The 18,865-nt window shown below is 42.4% G+C and overlaps 2 protein-coding genes across 7 annotated transcripts in view; one reads left to right on the top strand and one right to left on the bottom strand.

Moving 5' to 3' along the window:
- Positions 1 to 2,218: 2,218 nt before the first annotated feature.
- nr1d2b (nuclear receptor subfamily 1, group D, member 2b) lies at positions 2,219 to 8,714 on the top strand. 2 transcript variants are annotated; one of them, XM_079176431.1, is made up of 8 exons: positions 2,219 to 2,670; positions 4,570 to 4,809; positions 4,958 to 5,046; positions 5,545 to 5,689; positions 6,074 to 6,786; positions 6,942 to 7,127; positions 7,230 to 7,440; positions 7,931 to 8,714. In XM_079176431.1, exons 1-8 carry the CDS (start codon positions 2,652 to 2,654, stop codon positions 8,149 to 8,151), a joined length of 1,824 nt encoding a protein of 607 aa, XP_079032557.1. In that variant the 5' UTR covers positions 2,219 to 2,651; the 3' UTR covers positions 8,152 to 8,714. The 2 variants fall into 2 exon arrangements, with proteins under 2 accessions (XP_079032557.1, XP_079032558.1); XM_079176432.1 differs by having other exon boundaries at positions 7,955 to 8,714.
- A 2,530-nt stretch (positions 8,715 to 11,244) lies between these two features.
- The window catches only part of thrb (thyroid hormone receptor beta), a gene marked incomplete at its 5' end in the record, with an annotated part of 82,450 nt that continues 74,829 nt past the window's right edge, over positions 11,245 to 18,865 (bottom strand). For all 5 annotated transcript variants that reach the window (XM_079176436.1, XM_079176435.1, XM_079176433.1 and 2 more), the window contains one exon: positions 11,245 to 17,006. In XM_079176436.1, the coding sequence (XP_079032562.1) occupies positions 16,765 to 17,006 (242 nt within the window). In that variant the 3' untranslated portion in view covers positions 11,245 to 16,764. The remainder of the gene's footprint in view (positions 17,007 to 18,865) is intronic.

The raw sequence follows: 18,865 nt of genomic DNA on the forward strand, positions 1-18,865 counted from the left end.
CTATAGACAGATACCGTTATGGTGCTTGATTAAGTGTAAAGCAACATGAATAATGCAGCCGTTTCTCTTCTAACTGTGCTTGATCTGTGTGGCCCTTGTGAAATTCAGCTTCACGAATATTTCCATTATAAAGCAAAAACTCTAGCTAGCTGCTTTGCTTTTAATATTTCATAGTGCATATATTCTAGCAGGTTATATAATTATAGGAATATAAATCAACCAGTGGCGTGCCAGAGAGAGAGCACGGTGATCACAACAGAGTGCTGCTATCCGGACCAGCAGGATACTTGGCAAACGTACAAAATACTGCAACCTGGTTGAACCTCTGCTGTGCAATACAATATTCCTGTTCCTCAAGTTGTGCCTGTATTAATAAACATTTAAGTCATGACCATTACCTGTTCACTTGATTGACACACTGCTTTTTATTGGAGGCTAAAGTCAAACAAGGCGTAGCCTCATTTTTAAGCTTTATTTTGTTTTTTAACCAGTATCATTGGGGTACAATGCTCCTCTGTTCACACTCATGTAACACACATTCACACTTGATACACGACAAAACCACAGTCCCCGCCTGGGTTTGTGTAAAGGTGCACCTGCCCGATCACAAGCCAGCCTCTCTAACATCTGGATCACCGCTGTCCCACAGAGCACATCGTATACTTCCACTTGTGCACATTTTACTGGTGAGAAATAATGAATTTGGGGACATTTTTTGTGGTTATGAGGCAACAGTACCTCTAAAGTAGTACGAAGATCTAGTGCAGATGTGTTGCTTCATCACGTCTACTAGAGGTTACGCATGTTTATCTTTGTATACATCGGGCTCTTGGAGTCTGTGCAGTACTTTACATTTTGTGCCAGCAGGTCAGGATTAGCAGGAAATCTGCAGGATTCTGCCACTAAAGAGTAAAATGGTGCTGTTCTTCAACAAAATATCAATGATTAACGAATTTCTTAATTGTGTGTGCTGTTACTATTTGTATGTATTTAAGTCCTTTCAGTGTCCTACAGGAGGATGGGACTCCCAGTGACCCCCACCTGGATGTGTAAGCACACATCTCACATTGTTATGTTAACTGAATTACTTACCTGGGTCACACTGACAAAATATCCTGACCCCTTAGCTAAAATAGTGTCTCCCTGACCTACCGAGAGGAAGGGTCAGCTGAAAACATGGGCGGGCGGAGTGAGAACAAAGGTCATATCTCACACTACTCCCTCTCTATTGTCTCTCCAGACATTACTCTGCAGGGCAGCAGTAACCTCTGACCTGCTCTGTAAAGATCAGGACAGTACAGCGTGGGGTTGCTTAACCCTAAAAAGGTTTTGGGGATTGAAGGGTGCCATGGGAAATGTCCGGTGCCACATCTTAGCCTCAGAACCTGATCCACTAGTGTGTGGTGCGTCTTATTTACACAGCACCCACCCACTGCCAAATGCTGTTTCTGTGCCAAGTCATCTCTCGTACAGTTGAAACATTTATCGCTGCAGTTGCTCGGATGGTGGATGTTAATGTTTTACTTTAGGGGCAGTTAAAGGGAACAATTGTTGTCCATTAGGTTTTTAAAGGGATGCATTGTTTTGCTGAGTCAGGCTTTAATGGAGGGTTTAATGATCATTTATGGGGCTCCACGTGATGCTTCAAACCCTTCCAAGGATGCAATTCAAATATCAAATGTTTTAAATCGGCACTGCTGAATATTTTTGATATTACAAAAGGATCAAATTACTTTGTTTATTGTGAAAGATATTGCTGCAGTTCCCCCTCAGCTATATGAAGCATTTTAGCCTCTTTTTGCCCTTTTTGTTTTCCAGCCCAAACCTCCGCTGTCATCACATTTTAGTAATTATTTTTATTTGCAGGGCGGAAAAAGTTTTTCCATTATAACAAAAGGTATTTTACCAGTAATTATATGAAGCAAATGAGACAAAACTTTTACTTGTGAAACATCTGTCAAATATTTCATCAGATATTCTTTTTTACCCTTTGGCCTCCTTTAATACAAAGTACACATACCAAACTGTGATAGTCATAGTTCTACTATTTATTTTTTGTCATACTTGCCAACTTGTCTTTGTTCGCTGGCCCTGGTGAAAGTATGTCAGTGGGTTACATTGACACCATTGCGGGGCTGTAAGGAGGGAGGAGCCGAGTTAACTAGGTCACATGGTTGCACACTCTACTCGAAACAGTCGCTGCAACAAACCCAGTCTTTCACACCACTGAGTTCCGCCTGCACCGCAGCTTTCCTCCTGAACCATCGCTGAATGGAAAACGGTGTATTTCTAGATACACCTCGATTGCACTGAAAACAGACGAGCAGCGTCTCTCTCTCTCTCTAGAATAAAGCGACTTCCGGCGTCGAGGACGAAAGAGCAACTGCCCTTTTTTTTTTTTAGCGTCATTGAAAACCGGTTTTTGAAAACTTAGCTGCTTCGGTTTTTTTATGCGAGATTTATTTGGGGGTTGCAATCGTATCGCGTAGTCCTTTCTGTCCGGGACACTCGATCGTTTTTCAGGTGTTGTTAACTCTAAATGTTGTAGCTTCACAGCGACTTTTCAGTTGCTGAACACAAAAACAGAAACACGGCTTCAGCACTGAGGTAGCATCGGAGGAGGAAAGTCCCCCCAAAAAACCTCAGTGGATATGGAGTCCACCAAGGCTGGTAAGTGCGGTTTAAACCAATATTTAAGTCATGTTTGCAGCTTGTTGCAGTGGGCTTTAATTGTGCTCATTACTGCCTTTTATCTTCCGTGAAAGTGGCATAATGTGTTGTATTTTGAACATCCAGCCGAGGCTCTTTAATGTGTTAAAGGTTGTGCTGGTGTGTTAATATTAAACTGGGTTAGGGGTGCCAGCGGGCTGTTGTTATTACCCGAGCTCACACACACACAGACACACACACACACACACACACAGACACAGAGGGGCTTCAGCAGCACTGCAGTCGTCTCCTCTCACATGGACCTATCCGTCTAGCCATGTGCACCTGTGTTTACGCTCCACGTGCGTCGCCGCTCATTGGCCGAGCGGGCGCCGTGACGCGGCCGTTGTATAATTCCACCCGTCAAGATGGCGTGAGGTCTCGCCGCGGATACACGTGAGCCGTCTTCCGAGGCGTCTCGCGGTGACCCAGTTTTCCCGGGGAAAAGATGTGCTTGGTCCACTTAGGGGCGTGTTGAGAAAAAAAATTAAAAAGCGTCGATGGTTATGGTGCATTCATGGCCCATGGGAAACATTCTTTTTAAAAAAAAAAGATATCGTGTTTTAAAGGAACGTTTGGCTAAAAAATATGTCTAGAAATGACATCCAATATAGTTTTCATGTGATAACGTCTTATGGTTGTGATGTTAACACTGTTTATTCAGTTACAGTACGTTTTAAAAACTACAATTAATGCTTTTCTGTTCAGGACGTTTCATGACTACTGCTTACAAAATTAAGTGATAGGACACAACTAAACCTATATGTTTGTCATTGACTTCTACGTGTTGAAAGGTTAACTTTTCCACGGGACCTGAATCCACCGTTTTGCAGTTTTGTCAAATTTGGATACAATAAATCAAACCAAAACGATACACATTTGGCGAGTTAATCCTCAATACGAAATTGACAATTTGTAATTTTAATTTTGCTGTGTAGTACTACGTAATTATAAACTTAGCAGGGTTAATAACATGTTACATTTTTAGGAATTGAGCCTTTTGAAATATGCTTTGATGTGATTCATGGTGTTTTGACAAAAGGCTTTATTCTGACTAATATGTCTGGAAGTTAAGCTTTTCTGTTTTGTCTGGCTTAGCACCGGAAGGTTATTCAAAATGCTCCATATTATCTAACACACAGACGCATGATCAAATCTCTCGCTTTCTGCAAAAATAATATGTGGCAACAATCCCAGTCCACCTTTGTGCAAGTACTGAATTAATTTATGTTCAATTCATGTGATTTGGCACCAGACCATTTGTGATGGATCAGTGTGTTTGTGTGTGTGTGAGTGGCTGCAGGGAGGTGCCAGACTACCTATCACACACCCTGGTGCAGCTGTCATTATGTAATTATGTAATGTTACCTAATCACTGAGACTGGCAGGGGGAAGAAATCAGGTCAGCTTATGTTGAGGCGACAGCGGTCTGCTCTGTTCCTACTGGCTGAGGACTTGAGGGAAAGGAAACCGCAGGGAGACGGAGAAAAATACATCACTTAAAGAAACTTGAACACCAATTAATTACATGAAAAAAATGTTAATCAAACAGGAAGAAATAGCGCATTTGTTGGGGACTATTTTCCGCAGAAGATTACGACACATTAGTAAAGAACGAAAGTGAAGTACATTTAGTAGTTAATGAAGTAACCTAGTGCTCCAGAGGAATCAGACTTTAATGCACACACTGTACTTGTTAGTCGATACATTTGTTGCTGGTTTGGGTCTGCACATAATATAGATTTAGTATCACCAGCCTCACGTTTTTAAGGGGGAAATGAAGCAAACACAATATGACATGCATGTGTTGATATGCTGCAGTCCCTCTCCTCATGGCTCGTTCACTCTGTTGGTCACCAGGAGGCGTAATAGCCTACATCAGCTCGTCCAGCTCTGGCCCCGAGTCGTGCCACAGCGACTGCTCCAACGGCAGCTACCATTCGGCCTCGCCGCCCCACGGCTCCTCGGCCAACCTCCACCCGCCGAGTCAGCCGGCTGACCCCGCACTCGCACTCGCACTCGCACGTGGCGGCGGCCAAAACCTTCCAGGGACCCAGAAAGGCGGACGCTCCACCTCCACTGCAAAATGTGGCATCACAAGTAAGACGGCCACCCACATTATGTGTTTAGGATTTTATTTACTGCATTGCACTTGTAAAATATTATTTGAGGCGCTAACGCATGCAGAATCACTAGTTTTTTCCTCCTTTCAGATTAACTATAAAGAAAATGTTTTCGTATTAATCAGAAATCAACGGCCTGGTGCTGCTGTGTAAGGTTTGCGGCGACGTGGCCTCTGGTTTCCACTACGGCGTCCACGCCTGCGAGGGCTGCAAGGTGAGGGCGGTTCCCTCCCAACAACCCCCGACACACACACACACACACACGCATGCGCACGCACGCACACACACACAAGTTGCTGTGACTTTGGGCTGCATCTGAAGTGGGTCACTGCAGCAGGCGTAGCCATCTGCGCAGCTCCAACCAGAGACTCAGTGAAACTAGTTCACTCTCCCCATATTAATATCAGCTGCCTCTCATCCATCACATTGCTGTGTGGCCTAGTTAACCGCGGGGAGCGGCGTACAGTTACAAACACCACAGAGTACGTACGCCTTGGAGGAGGAGCACACACACATTTCAGACTGATGTGTTGGTTTGCCGATATTATACAGCTTTAATGACATTCTTAACTGCGAGAAATGCAAATAATGTGTGTTATTTGGACATGTGCATGCTCACATTGTCCTATGTCAATCTAATCTTGACACGTCCACGGTTTCTCTCTGTGACTTGTGTCATCACAATGTGCTGTTTGTGTTTGTGAACACACAGGGCTTCTTCAGGAGGAGCATCCAGCAGAACATCCAGTACAAGAAGTGCCTTAAGAACGAGAGCTGCCCCATCATGCGGATCAACCGCAACCGCTGCCAGCAGTGCCGCTTCAAGAAATGCATGCTGGTTGGGATGTCCAGAGACTGTGAGTATCCGTAGAAATGACTGTCTGGCTCATTTTTCAATTCAATTCAATGTGGCTTTATTGGCATGAAAGTTGGAGAAGAAAACAATAATGTACAGTAGCACAGCTCATTGTTCAGGCTCTCAAGAACAGGATCTTGTGTGTTATTCAAATTAACATACTTTTTCTCAGTAAAAGCAACATTTCCATAACAATTACCAAACTCTGTCAGTGTATTTAAAGGGGTACTTAAACAAGTTGCACTGCCATAAATTAAGGGAATTGTCTATAATTAATCATTAGAATATTTTGACTCATTACGCTCTGACTAGTAGAAACTGTAACTGTAGAACAGTAAGACGTAAAGGTGAGTCCTCCTGAAATGATTCTCTCCTCACCGCTCAGCCGTGCGCTTCGGCCGAATCCCCAAGCGTGAGAAACAGCGCATGCTGCTGGAGATGCAGAGTGCCATGAACAACATGATGAACAACAGTCAGCTGCACAGCCAGCTGCACAGCAGCCAGACGCTACCTATCGGCAAACCTCTGCCGGCCAGTGCCACCGAACCTACCTCAGAGGACGCCAGCCCCGCCCCCTCCACCTCTTCCTCCGCCACGCCATGCTCCAGCCAATCAGAGTCCGGCTCCGACCCTGAACCCACCGTGGCGATGGACACCAGCTCCAGCTCGGCCTCGCCCGGCGCCTCAGACAGCGGGGAGGAGGAGGTGATCGGCTCAGTGACCAGGGCCCACCAGGAGACCTTCATGTACAACCAGGAGCAGAGCAGCCTGACAGCGGAGGCCCCGCCTCCTTCTGGCCCCCCGACGAGCGGCTCAGCCAAAAACGCCACTAACCTCTGTACAGAGGAGCGTCCAGACGCCTGGAACCACTGCAACAACGTGGCCACGGTGGCACCGCAGGACCCACCCTCCAGCCTGGGCCCCCAGGGTCAGGAGGACAGCGCCGCCAACCACTGCCCCTTCAGGCTGTCCAAGAGTGCCGCCGCCAGCCACTGTCCGACCTACGCACATGGAGCTTTCGGCGCTCCGTCCTCAGAGGGCCCCGCCAACATGGCCTACAGTGGGCCCCTGTGGAGAGGAGGCAACAGAATGCATCTGGTAAGATTGAAAGTGTAGTACAATACCATTCACAAGTCTATGGGAAGAAAAAAGTAAATTTCAATACCTGTGAATCACATAGTGAGCCCAGTGATCTGAGAAATTGTTGGAAATCAGGGTGCAGCCTCCTAAAATCACCATGAATCTGCCCTCAGGTTTGTCCGATGAACACCTCTCCGTATGTGGACCCTCAGAAGTCTGGCCACGAGGTGTGGGAGGAGTTCTCCCACAGCTTCACCCCCGCCGTCAAGGAGGTGGTGGAGTTTGCCAAGAAGATCCCAGGCTTCAGAGACCTGTCCCAGCACGACCAGGTCAGCCTGCTGAAGGCGGGCACCTTCGAGGTAAGCCACGTGCCACGGATAATTTAGTGTTCGTAACAGGCTGACGTTGTTGTTGTCGAACAGTTGTACCCAGACCGACGGAGCTGTGTTTGTGTGCTGCAGGTGTTGGTGGTTCGCTTTGCTTCTCTCTTCGACATGAAGGACCGCACCGTCACCTTTCTGGGTGGGATGAAATACAGCGTGGACACTCTGAGGGCCATGGGGGCCGGGGACCTCCTCAACTCCATGTTTGACTTCAGTGAGAAGCTCGTCAACCTGGGCCTCAGTGAAGAGGAGATGAGCCTCTTCACCGCCGTGGTTCTGGTCTCTGCAGGTGGGTTTGATGAAGAATTCTGAAATTGCATTTAGAACCAGCATGGTACACAAAGAATTTGCATAATTGGAGCTGGAGCCAGCAGCTAGCTTAGCTTAGCTCAGCATATTGACTGGAAACGGGTAGCCTGGCTCTGACCGAGAGTAACACAATCTGGCTTCCAGCATCTCCAGAACTCTCTAATTAACAGTGTTTGGACAAATTGTATAACCTTTGGACAGAGCCAGGCTAGCTGTTTCTCCCTGCTTCCAGTCTTGATGCTAAGCTAAGCTAATTGACTGATGGCTGTAGATTCATAATTATTGGCCCAGTATGAGAGACGGGGAGAAGTCGATCTCCTTATCCTACTCGGAATAAGCGTACTTCCCAAAATATCTTTTTTTTTTAAGTGAACAAAGATGACGCATTACTATATCATTGTAACCCAAACTGTGTGTTTTTTCTTGTGATCTTTAATTCCTTTTCCAAATTGTATGTCTGTATCTCACAGCACATCACTGTCCGTTCTCCCCAGATCGCTCGGGCATCGAGAATGTGAACTCGGTGGAGGCGCTGCAGGAGACGCTGATCCGCGCCCTGCGCAGCCTCATCACCAAGAACCACCCCAACGAGTCGGCCGTCTTCACCAAGCTGCTGCTCAAGCTGCCCGACCTGCGCTCGCTCAACAACATGCACTCTGAGGAGCTGCTGGCCTTCAAGGTCCATTCCTGAAGTTTCCTCTAGTACTTGACGCCCTGACACGAACTGTTACGGCCCATGGACCCCCCCCCCCCCCCCAGGTCCGCCTCACCTCCCACCCAACCACACTTCTCCCGTGAGACTTACGGTTCTGTTCGTTCGGGCTACAAATAGAGCTAAAAGTCTTAAGCTGACATTTAAAGGGGGGGACCATAACATGTTATTGTACTGTACTGTAGGGCGTAAATGCCTGTGTGATGGTAATGCATACATACAGACACACTGATTGATGTTGCTTGTGTTTGTGTGTAGCATTCTGCATGTTTGCAACTGTGCAAACATTAGAAGCACTTTTCTGTATAGTGTAGACTGGTATCTTTTGCATTCATAGTGCAATATGTGACTGCTTTTTTGAGTTTAGCTGTATAGTGATGAGTCAAGAATGTTGTGTATACTTTCAGTGGCAAACATTAATTTGAATAGGTGCTGTGCTCATGTGATGAGGAGGAAGCTGCAGAGCTGACGACAACGCAGACACTGAAAGACCGACGAGTTAGAATTCTCGTTAAAAAACAACGAAAAAAAAAAAAGGCAGGCGACAATGAGATGAATGTAAAGCTGCTAAAAGTCCCAGAGAAATCAGGACGTTATTTTAATCTGAAAGAATTAGGGGAGCAAAAGAAGGCGTTGTCTTGCAGTTGATGATATGCTGTGTTTTTGTTAGTTGCGGCCATTTTTCTAAATTGCTTTTTTTAATTTGATTTGAGACAAATCAAATGTATCGGTGTCCCTCTATTGCTTGCTGATTTTGAAATTTGAGATGCACTGAACCAATGGAGAATTGTAAGAAGTGTTTCTGAGATCCTGCTGTCTGCTGTCCTGCGTGTCCCAGGTGGTGACTCCCCTACCGGCCGGGCGGTCGAGTCACACGTGATGCTGCTGCAGGACGCCGGGGCGCAAGAGAAACCATCGTCACCGGCAGCACCAACGTGCTTGGATACACTTTTCTGTTTTACAAAACTGTACAGGCTTAAGCTGAGTGTACTTAAACTGAATAGGTAGTACTATTCCACATAAAATATGATTGTAATGTCACTGATTGTAATTTAAAAGAAATAAGCTGAGTCGAGGTGACGGCTGATGTTGCTGATGTTCACATGTTTTGCGACGCCATCTTTTTGTTCCCTGTTGATGAATTCAGAGTGTCGGGCCTTTTAATATCCAGAGCTTCTGTCGTGTTAACATTGCTGACATGTGGTTCTGTTCTCTGTGAAAGGATTGCAGTATGCATAGATTTCTATATAAATATACATACTATCATACATACATAGCTGTATAGATGAATATATCTATATAAATAAATTTTATAAATGCAGTGTAAGTTGTGAAGTGGTCATTGAATGTGTCTTGTTGTCTTAACATCCTGTTAAACAAGTTTCTGTCTCTTCAGCCTTGACAGATCCACCTGTAGCTCCACCTTTACAAATGCCTTCCTGTGGCCAAGCACTGTTCTAACCAACAGAACTTCATTTCAAATGTTTAACCAAATGTGTCAAAGTATGAAATAATAAATCCAAATGGGACTTTAGAAAGCTGTTAACAAGCAAGCTTAATGTCTTTCTAACTCTTTATCTTTTAGTATTAAGAATCAGTATTAATGGTAAAGCAGACCATCTAGTGGGTATGGTATCCCACAAAGGTCCATCAAAGTCCTATTTTATTTAGATTTTTATATCAATGACCTGCGTTACAATGTTATTAATCCAAATTGTCATTTTTATGCAGATGGTACCATCATGTATAGCAAAGTTCTGTTGTTCAGAGGAATCTGAATTGAACAAAATTGCTTATCAAGGTCAAAAAGCCAACTCATGTGTCTCATCATGTCCGACAGATTGTTACTGTAAATAATAAGAATCTCAAGTTTTAAATAGCTGTGTCTTTTAAACATGGTATCCACTTCGGTAGAAAACTTTAACTTTTGCTATAGAAACAAAAAGTTTTTCTTTTTGCTGCAAGAAAAAATACAAATATTAAAGTGTCACTTCTATCAGCAATGGATTATGGTGATATCATGTATATGCATTCAAAATGACCTTCTGTTGGTTTGTCATTCTTATACAACCGCAGAATCGTTTCGACATGTTTGTGTATATGGCTGAATACATAAACTGACTCATTTTTTACATTAATTCTCTTCTGACACCAAAAACTATCTGCAACTGCAACCTCCAATCTTGTATGTGGAAATTAAAAAGGTTAAAGGTTAAATAAAAAATGGAATAAAAATCTCAAAGTATAGTATTCCCATAGAAATAGAATGAGAGTAGAACAGACATTCCCATTCAAATCAACAGAGAGGCGGCCATTTTTATTTGACCTTTGCCATTGCAAAGAATTGTGACCGTTTGCGGTCTAACTTATTCTAGTTCTGTGGTCAATGCAGAGTGCTGAGCGTCATTTTCTTTTGAACCACGGCAAAAAGTTAAATGTCCGTTCTACTCATTCTATTTCTATGCTAGCAATGCACCAGCAGAGGTAAGTAGGACGAGTTAGCTCACATGAACGTAAACATGCACAGCATTTACAACATTTAAAACAATATATATATATATATATATATATATATGAATGAAAGAAAAACAAAAATGTGATTATGGTTTAAAAATAAATTAAGAACAAATTCGTAAAAAACAACTACTGTGCTGGGATTAAAAGCCACGGGAAAATAACAAATTTAAGTCACAAGCAAGTAAAGAAAGAGGTAAGACCATTGACTCAATTGCAACAAAAATAAAAGCACAACACCAAATTCTCTCAAAACCATCTTTATTCTCAAGAGCTAATTCACATTAATTGCATCGTCATCCTCCACGCTCATGACAAAGCACTATCCAGAGCTGGACAATGGTTTACCGGACAATGTTTCCGGTAAATGCCGAGTGCAAAACAGCAAATTTGTGACAGAATTATTTTCTCATCTTCTGTGTTGCTGTCACACACTAACTCCTACACACAACTTATCTCAGTCCCTTTCTCTCCTTGACGGTTTTCCAGTACGTGTTGAACAGATGAGTTGAACATGAAGACACTCAAACACATAAGGAGAGAAATCTGTGCTGACGGTGGATTGCTTTTTTTTTTTTTTTTGAGGATGGTTACACTTTGACTAAGAAGTTGACCTTACATGTGTTCAGCTTTTCCGCTTTGTACTGACAGTGAACTCCAACTAAAGTATTTTTTATTAAATAGTAGAACTAATGTTGCACTAATTCACGTGTTTATTATGATTCATAATGTCTTGCTAATAGGTCTTCTGCAGAGATGTGGAAATGGGTTTGAGAGCAAGATACTGTATTTATTTTTTCCAACGCTATGCAAAACAATACCATGTTCATATTATGCCAACAACATCCGTAAAAAAAATCTGCAGTTTGAAAATATACATCCTTTTTCCTTTGTACTGTAAAATAGCTTTTCTATGGTGCAACTCTCGTTATTGTAACTGAGTAACCTTAAGAGTAACAACTCGTGGGAGAGAAAACGGTGCACTGGCACCTCTTCAAAAACAGAAAACATCATCTGAACCAGCAGCCAGCATTGCCTATGTTTACATGCACCAACAGCTCTGTGCATATGATAATTCAAGTAATTATGGTGTGTGAGATGTAAAATTCAACATATTCATACGGCCATTACCTCAAATTTGTACATAACCTACAAAAAAAACACAAACTAAATTTGTATTTTGATGGGATTTGGTAAAAAAAAAAACTTATAATTGCACTAATAATCAATGTTATATGAATGAGGAGTCAAATGAATGTAATGTGAAGGCGTTGCTCGCAGTGACGAAACCCACATCATGAATCCTCACAAGCTCTTCAGCTCTACAGAGCATTTCAGGATCTTTCAGGTCATCATTTTGATTTTATGGCAAACAATGTTATTTTGGTTCTGCCTCAATTGTGGATTTACCGTTTACATGTCAGCCGTATCATCTTTATAAGATCCTAATTTGTCAAACAAGTGTGGTTTTCTGTGAGTTGTGAAGTACTGCCACCGTGTAGCCAACTACAACTGATAAATGCTTTGAGGTTACTGTGAATACATTTGGTTAATGTTGAGGTAAGGTTTTAGTTGCTTACTGCTAAAAAAAATAACCCAACCTGGTTGAGCTAACATTTAATTCCTTAAAAAAAAAAAGTCAAATTAAATTAGTCAAATTAAAAACGTGGCCTTCAAGATTTGACTGAAGTGTCATGACTAAAGAACCCTGCTGTAAGGTCTGCCGTATTACCCTGTTTAGACTGGAAATTGGAATTTTGTAATTTTAAAAACTTACATTTTTATCCATCTCATCTCCATCAAGAATTTTGAAGTAGGACTTGTGACTCACCTCAAAGTGCACGCTTTGACTATGAGACACTTGGGGCTGGCTGTGAAAATGATTAAAAACTCATATTTTAGACTGATGTCATCGTCGTTGGTGGGATGGGGGACAAACAGCGGATATATCGTAAACTCATTGCGATGATTACCCATCTCTGTTACTCTACAGAGTATACAGTAGTAGTTTAATGTATAGCTGTGACAGCCAAAAAGCTCTAATAAACCCCCTGTATGCTTCCTGTCAAGCACCCAACGTCAAACACACTAAGTTAGTAACTAGCTGGTGAATGATGCAGAACTTCTAGGAGATAAAGAGTTTGATATTTCAATCAGGATTTGGTGGACACCAAACTAGAGCTTCAGGAAGGAGTGAAAATATTGGACTTCTATTCATCAGGTGGCCATGAAACAGGACGCCAACTGAATGCTAATGCTGCTCCGTTTCCGCAGGACGTGCAAATATCCAAATGTTTGCTAGCACGTGAGCCATTACAGACTGTGTCAAGGTTGTGTGTCTGTGAGCTTGCTGTGGTGTTCTGCCCCTTAGTGGCAAAAAAGTCGATTAATGCCGCATTAAAATGAATCCATTTTTATTGTGTGCAAGTTGCTGAACTCTCATTGTGGCCCTTTACCTTTGCAGGAACCCAGACATATTTCCAAAAACTTTAGGCACTTGCATTACAACCTTAGGACCATAGTTCCAGCTAGTTTGTTCCTTCTCCTGAGGTAGTATGTATCGAAGGTCCAGTAGCTATCGTGGTTTATGGTCAAACACAAGCCTCCAAACTACCACAGCACATATACCGCTTTTATTCCGATTGAAAGCATGCAAGCAATAGTTGTTGCTAGCATAGCATTGCGCTTAGAATGGGAATTTCTTTAAATGTTGTTCATGTTTAAAGTCATGCAGCCGAATTCCTGAGACTAGTCTTAAAGTCTAAACATTTAATAATAAAAAAAGAGGTAAGAGAGAGCAGGTTAACAATGCATTTCTCTAACAGTCATGTCACAGAATATTATAAAAGACAACAAGACGACAGCGTCGTCATCTCATAGCATTAAGAAAGTCTCGAACAAAGTCACTTTATGCATTTTAGATCCGATTTGCAAATGTATTTTGCTAGTCTTATCCTCACTGTTCTTCAGATGCAACGGAAACGCAAACACAAATGCACCAAAGTGACATTTAGGTCCTCATCTAGTTCCCGAGTTCAGTTCCTGGGAGCACTTGGTTGAAAAGGGGCCATTCGACAACCCAAGAAGAGAATTAAGACGGACCTAACTCTATACATCAGGCTAATATATGCGTTTGTGCAACCAGCCCCGGTTGTGATAACTGACCAGATTTATTTCACGTTTTGTTCATCTTTGTCCCTGCTTGTGCTAACTGTCATTCATACGTTATTTTAGTTCAATTCATCAATCAAACGGAAACAAAATTGAGTAACTAATGGGACCAGGACTACTCTGTTGGCACCAGGTGGGCTCAGTCACAGGGTTTCAATACCCAACATGCAGATGACCTATGAGGACTATGGACAACAGTGGTGCATGTAAACGTGGCCAATGTTACTTTACCAAATGGCTCTGGCTCAGCACGGCCCGGACATAACAACCGGGCTGCCTGAGTGCCTATACTCCCCCCCCATCCTTTCTCTCTCTCTGATTGTCTGTGCATTTATTTTGAGACTGTACAGTTTCTGAGGTGTAGGTGTGTGTGTGTGTGAGTGTGTGTGAGGTCCGGGTCATTCAAACACTGCAGCAAGTCTATTGCTTTGATAAAAAGGCATCACTTCACAGAAAAGAGGGAAAAAAAAAACACAAAAACTAAAACACAAGCTGCTTTGAAGAGTAGTGTGAAGCTTGATAAAGCGAGATATACAGAGCAAATGTTTGTCACGTTGCGAACGACAATACCGTAGAGAGGCTTTCAGAACAACAACAAAAAAAGAACATACCGGCTAAAAGAAAAGAAAGGAAAGAGCGCTACGTTTTCACAATCTCACCACTTTTGTCAGTGTACCTTGCTGATGGAGAATCATACTGTTTTTTTTGGGGGGGGCAGCCAGTGTTTACTTGGCCTCCAGATCCCACTGGTTGGTCACAGTGGTGGTGTCTGACCCATGTGTTATGCACATACATACATGTGCATGTGTACAGTATGTGTACAGGTAAACTGTATGCACTGTATCCGTGCACGTTTGTGTGTTAGTGTACAGTATCTGCATGCCATCATAAGAGGGGTGGTACGCTGTTATACATATGTTCATTCCTGCATGTAAATAACAATACAATCAGCATTATCCCCCAACTCACCATAGCACCATACCACCAATGTCACTGTTTTAACATACAGTGCCCCGTTTTCAGGGAGTTTTATTCATTGTATGTGGGACTAGTGAGGCAACATGGCCGAGATGAAACACAAACAACTCATCCTGGTTGTATTGTAGAAGCTGCAAACGTGGACTAAGAGGGACGACTCCGTGTGAGCGGCATGCACTAACTAGCATAACCAGCAGGGATTCAATATCATTGACTTCATTTTGGCACAGCGTGTGGCATTGTTACACAAAAACAGAGTACTATATGATTGTCTTTTCTTGACATCAGTGTCTTTATGTGCTTTAGTTAGTCCTGACCCGTCTCTGGCAATGATGAACAGGCTCATTTTAATGCTCCTGCTGCGTTCCTTTCAATGTCGGAAGTCTGAATCACCAGCGGGTAAGGCTAGAACTTACAACGGCTGATTGTTTCTATGTTTGAAAAAATAAAGGCCAAAAACATTTACTAAAGCAAGATTTTCTTCGGCCCAGGTACAGTTTCTTATTCCTTTTAAACGCGAGTATTAGGGCCGTGGATCAATACTTCCGCCGATCCGCTTATAAAATTGCATTTGTTTCGGATGCAATTAACTATTATTTGTAATTATCGATGAATGCACCGAATCTTCTCCTTTAATAATCTTTGTTAATTTATCATCCTTTTACAAAATATCCGAAATGCCTGACACAATCTCGTAAGGGTTAAGATGATGTCATCAAATTGCTTAATTTGTCCAACCAATCCTTCAAAAATGTCATACATTTCAAAAATAAATCAAAGAAATTTGACATTTTTTTCATTTCATAATTTTGTTTTTCTTCTTTTACATGGTGAATGTGTTGTAGTGCATCAGCTAAAGTTGTCCATGACATTTAGCAATGTTTGCTAGTCTTCAGAATTCAAACTTCCATATTTAGCTACCTACAGAAACGGGCAGGATTATGCTCATACTTTACTGAACTTGTGGGTTTTGAGGATTACAAACAGTATTGTTGTGTAGTGTTAAAAGTGTATGCTGCCACTTAGATGTGGCATCAAATAATGTTATCTCAGAAAAAGGTGTTGTAGCAAGATCTTACCCAGGTTTCTTTATCGAAGCTCTGCCTAGAGTTGCTGTTCTGTTGCAAATTCAGATTTTTCCGACATTTCTGGAACGCCGCATTCCCACTTAACGTTGTGATGTGTGGCCACTTAGAGACTTACAAAGGCCTGTGAGCTGCTGTCCATTAGAGTGAGTGTTGCTGTTAATGGGTCAGGTCACAGTTTGATGATGAGGCACAGTTCAGACACTCACCATGTGGATGACTGACTATATGACAGTTAATATACCAACAAATAGGGTCCAATAAAGTCGAGTAGGTGGGAGAAAGGCTGACGGGTCTCTAACAATTACTTATTTTCTGAGACATTTTGAGTATTTCAACATAAAGGAAGGAAAATACAACATTTTCATGGTTTCTAATCAATGAGCAAGTGTTCACCATGAAATCACCATTATGCCAACTGTACAATCATCAAAAAAAAGGAAAAAAAAGAGATAATAAAATCCGAGGTGAGAGGTTATATCCACAACAATAACAACAACAAAACAAACCAAAGTAAAAGAACAAAATGCTATTCACATGTACCCGCACTGTAAGGAATGGTTCCATCCAAAACTACACCAGAGAGCTACTCCTAAACTATGGAATGAAGTGACACTCAGTAGTGCTAATAGAAAGTTCATTGTGACGGGCCTCCGGCTGGTTCCACCCGAGACCACCAGGGTGCCCAGGCGCTGACGTATGCACGCACGCACGCACATACACACACACACACACACACACACACACACACACACACACACACACACACAGGCACGCACACACGCACACGCACACGCACACGCACACGCACACGCACACACACGTACATACTAAAATCCATTGGTCAGTCCTCGAAGACCTCCAGGAAGAGAGGAGGGAATAGCTCGGTGGGACACTCCACTTTCATGTGAAGGAATCGGCTGGCGTGGCAGGCGCCGATCATCCGCAGGTCCGTCACCTTCATTAGCAGCTTGGGCCAGAAATGCGCCACTTTGTGTTTTCGGTAGTTGATGTAATGTTCAAAGGCCAGCAGGAACTCTTCCTGGCAGCGCTCTATTCGCTCCACGCTACTCAGGCCCGACCGATCTGATGACAAAAAGACATTGACGTTATTAGTAGGTGTGATTTAAAGCAGAGAGTATACGTGAGAATAATCTCTGCGGAGATCTCGGAGCACAGCGGGTCAAAGTTGAACCGAGAGGCAAGTCTGTAATGAATGCTTACAACATAAAGGCGAAGAGTAAAATTATTACTCAAACTGTGTTTCCTCTATCAAATGAATTGGACTATCGTGGAATTGTTTACAACCTGTCTGATTATCTGAAGACGTGTCTTCCAGGGTTAAAGAATAATTGCGGCAACTTGGATCTTATTTTTCTTAGGTAGGACCACTATTGCAATCAGTGATAATAACATGGTACTAAGCTAATTGCTTGGCTGAGAATGCAGCTACATTGCTAATCATGATTAGGAACACAAGCAGCCAGGTTCACGCAGGTTGGAAAAACAAACAAACAACAAAACAATAACCCCAATAACCCACAAAATTAAGGTTAATAGTAAATCAATCACCCAAAAGGTCTGTTGTGAACATCCATCCCTGTTTACAGACTTTCTTTAACACTTCCTGTTTCATGCACCATACTTAACACAGATGTGCATGCGCAGTTTTCATCTCAGGTGCACTCACTTTCAGTTTGACCGCCAACCAAAGTGGTTTAGACAATCTGTTGGTTTGTTTACATGTCTGTTCGTCTGACTTTGCGGTTACTATGTCACTGTTTTCCCACACATCAGCAATTGTGGCGGTGAGTACAGTTATAACTGATAGAAATGATGGCCGCAGCTAAAAAAAACAAAACAAAGAGTCCCAAATTCTGGTAAATCATAATTACCTTGAAAAGCTCTGATTCTTTGCAGAATCTCTCACCCGATTTCATTCATATGATTGCAATCAATGGTTGCAATCCTCTGATTCTTTCACAGCAGCAAAATAAATCCACAATATGCCTTTGTGTCAACTCTGGGAAACTTTGATGCACAAAATTGCCCTGAAAGCGTTACCAGTCTTTAGAATGTGGAGCATTACAGCTGCTGCATCCATTTATTCAGTTCTTCTGCAGCAGAATACAAATTCACAAAATGTGTGACATGATTTGTACTTCGTTACGATACAGAATCAAGTAGATATTGAAACTTTGTGTTAATCATTAATTCACTTGGTGGGTTAGTAATACTTAGGTACCGTGTTTGATCTCTATATACTCTAAATGTTATACTATCCTGACATCACAGGTGCAGTTTGCATTGGTTGAGGTGGCTCACTGAACCCCCTTGTGGCTGTTTTTGTAAATCTACATCCTAAACTTAAACTGGGCCTATGTCGGACATTAAATGGAATGATACATTTTCTGCCATAAATGCCAAATAACTGTACTTTTTAACCCAAAACAATGTCAACTTAAAAAGTAGTAATGATAGCTCCAAGTATAAACTTTCAATCCAAATTGATTGCTTTCAGCCATTTAGCCTTGTACATTGTATTGATTAAACCCTTGTGGTTACAGTAAGTGTGCAAGGAGTGTAGACAGATGGGCCAGTTTACCCCATGTCATGTCTACATGTACAACACACAGCAACACAGTATTGATCTCCAATGAGATGCAGAGCGTCACACAGAGAAATGGTGGTGGAGTCTAAAACCAGGCCAGCTTGACAAAGCTCCTCAGAATAATGATGGTGATTAATTGATTAAACTGTGGTTTTGGTATGGATTTAATGTCAACAAAACGGTTCATGCAATCTGTGCAGGAGGGAATAAAGCATTACTAAGGAAACAACATGGATTTTGAAACAGCAGGAGAAGAGAGCTTTGTGATTGTTTTTCTTTTTTTTTGTGCAATCCCATAATAAACTATTGCTTTACTGGTTTCTAAAATGCACCG

This window comes from Pholis gunnellus, assembly GCF_910591455.1.
Source record: "Pholis gunnellus genome assembly, chromosome: 16".
In the NCBI taxonomy this organism is placed as follows: domain Eukaryota; kingdom Metazoa; phylum Chordata; class Actinopteri; order Perciformes; family Pholidae; genus Pholis; species Pholis gunnellus.

What these genes read in the sequence shown, in the direction of transcription:
- nr1d2b (XM_079176431.1), top strand. An exon ending in TGCAAAATGTGGCATCACAA is followed by an intron (nt 4,810 to 4,957) that starts GTAAGACGGCCA and finishes CGTATTAATCAG; the next exon opens with AAATCAACGGCCTGGTGCTG. An exon ending in TGAAGGCGGGCACCTTCGAG is followed by an intron (nt 7,128 to 7,229) that starts GTAAGCCACGTG and finishes TGTGTGCTGCAG; the next exon opens with GTGTTGGTGGTTCGCTTTGC.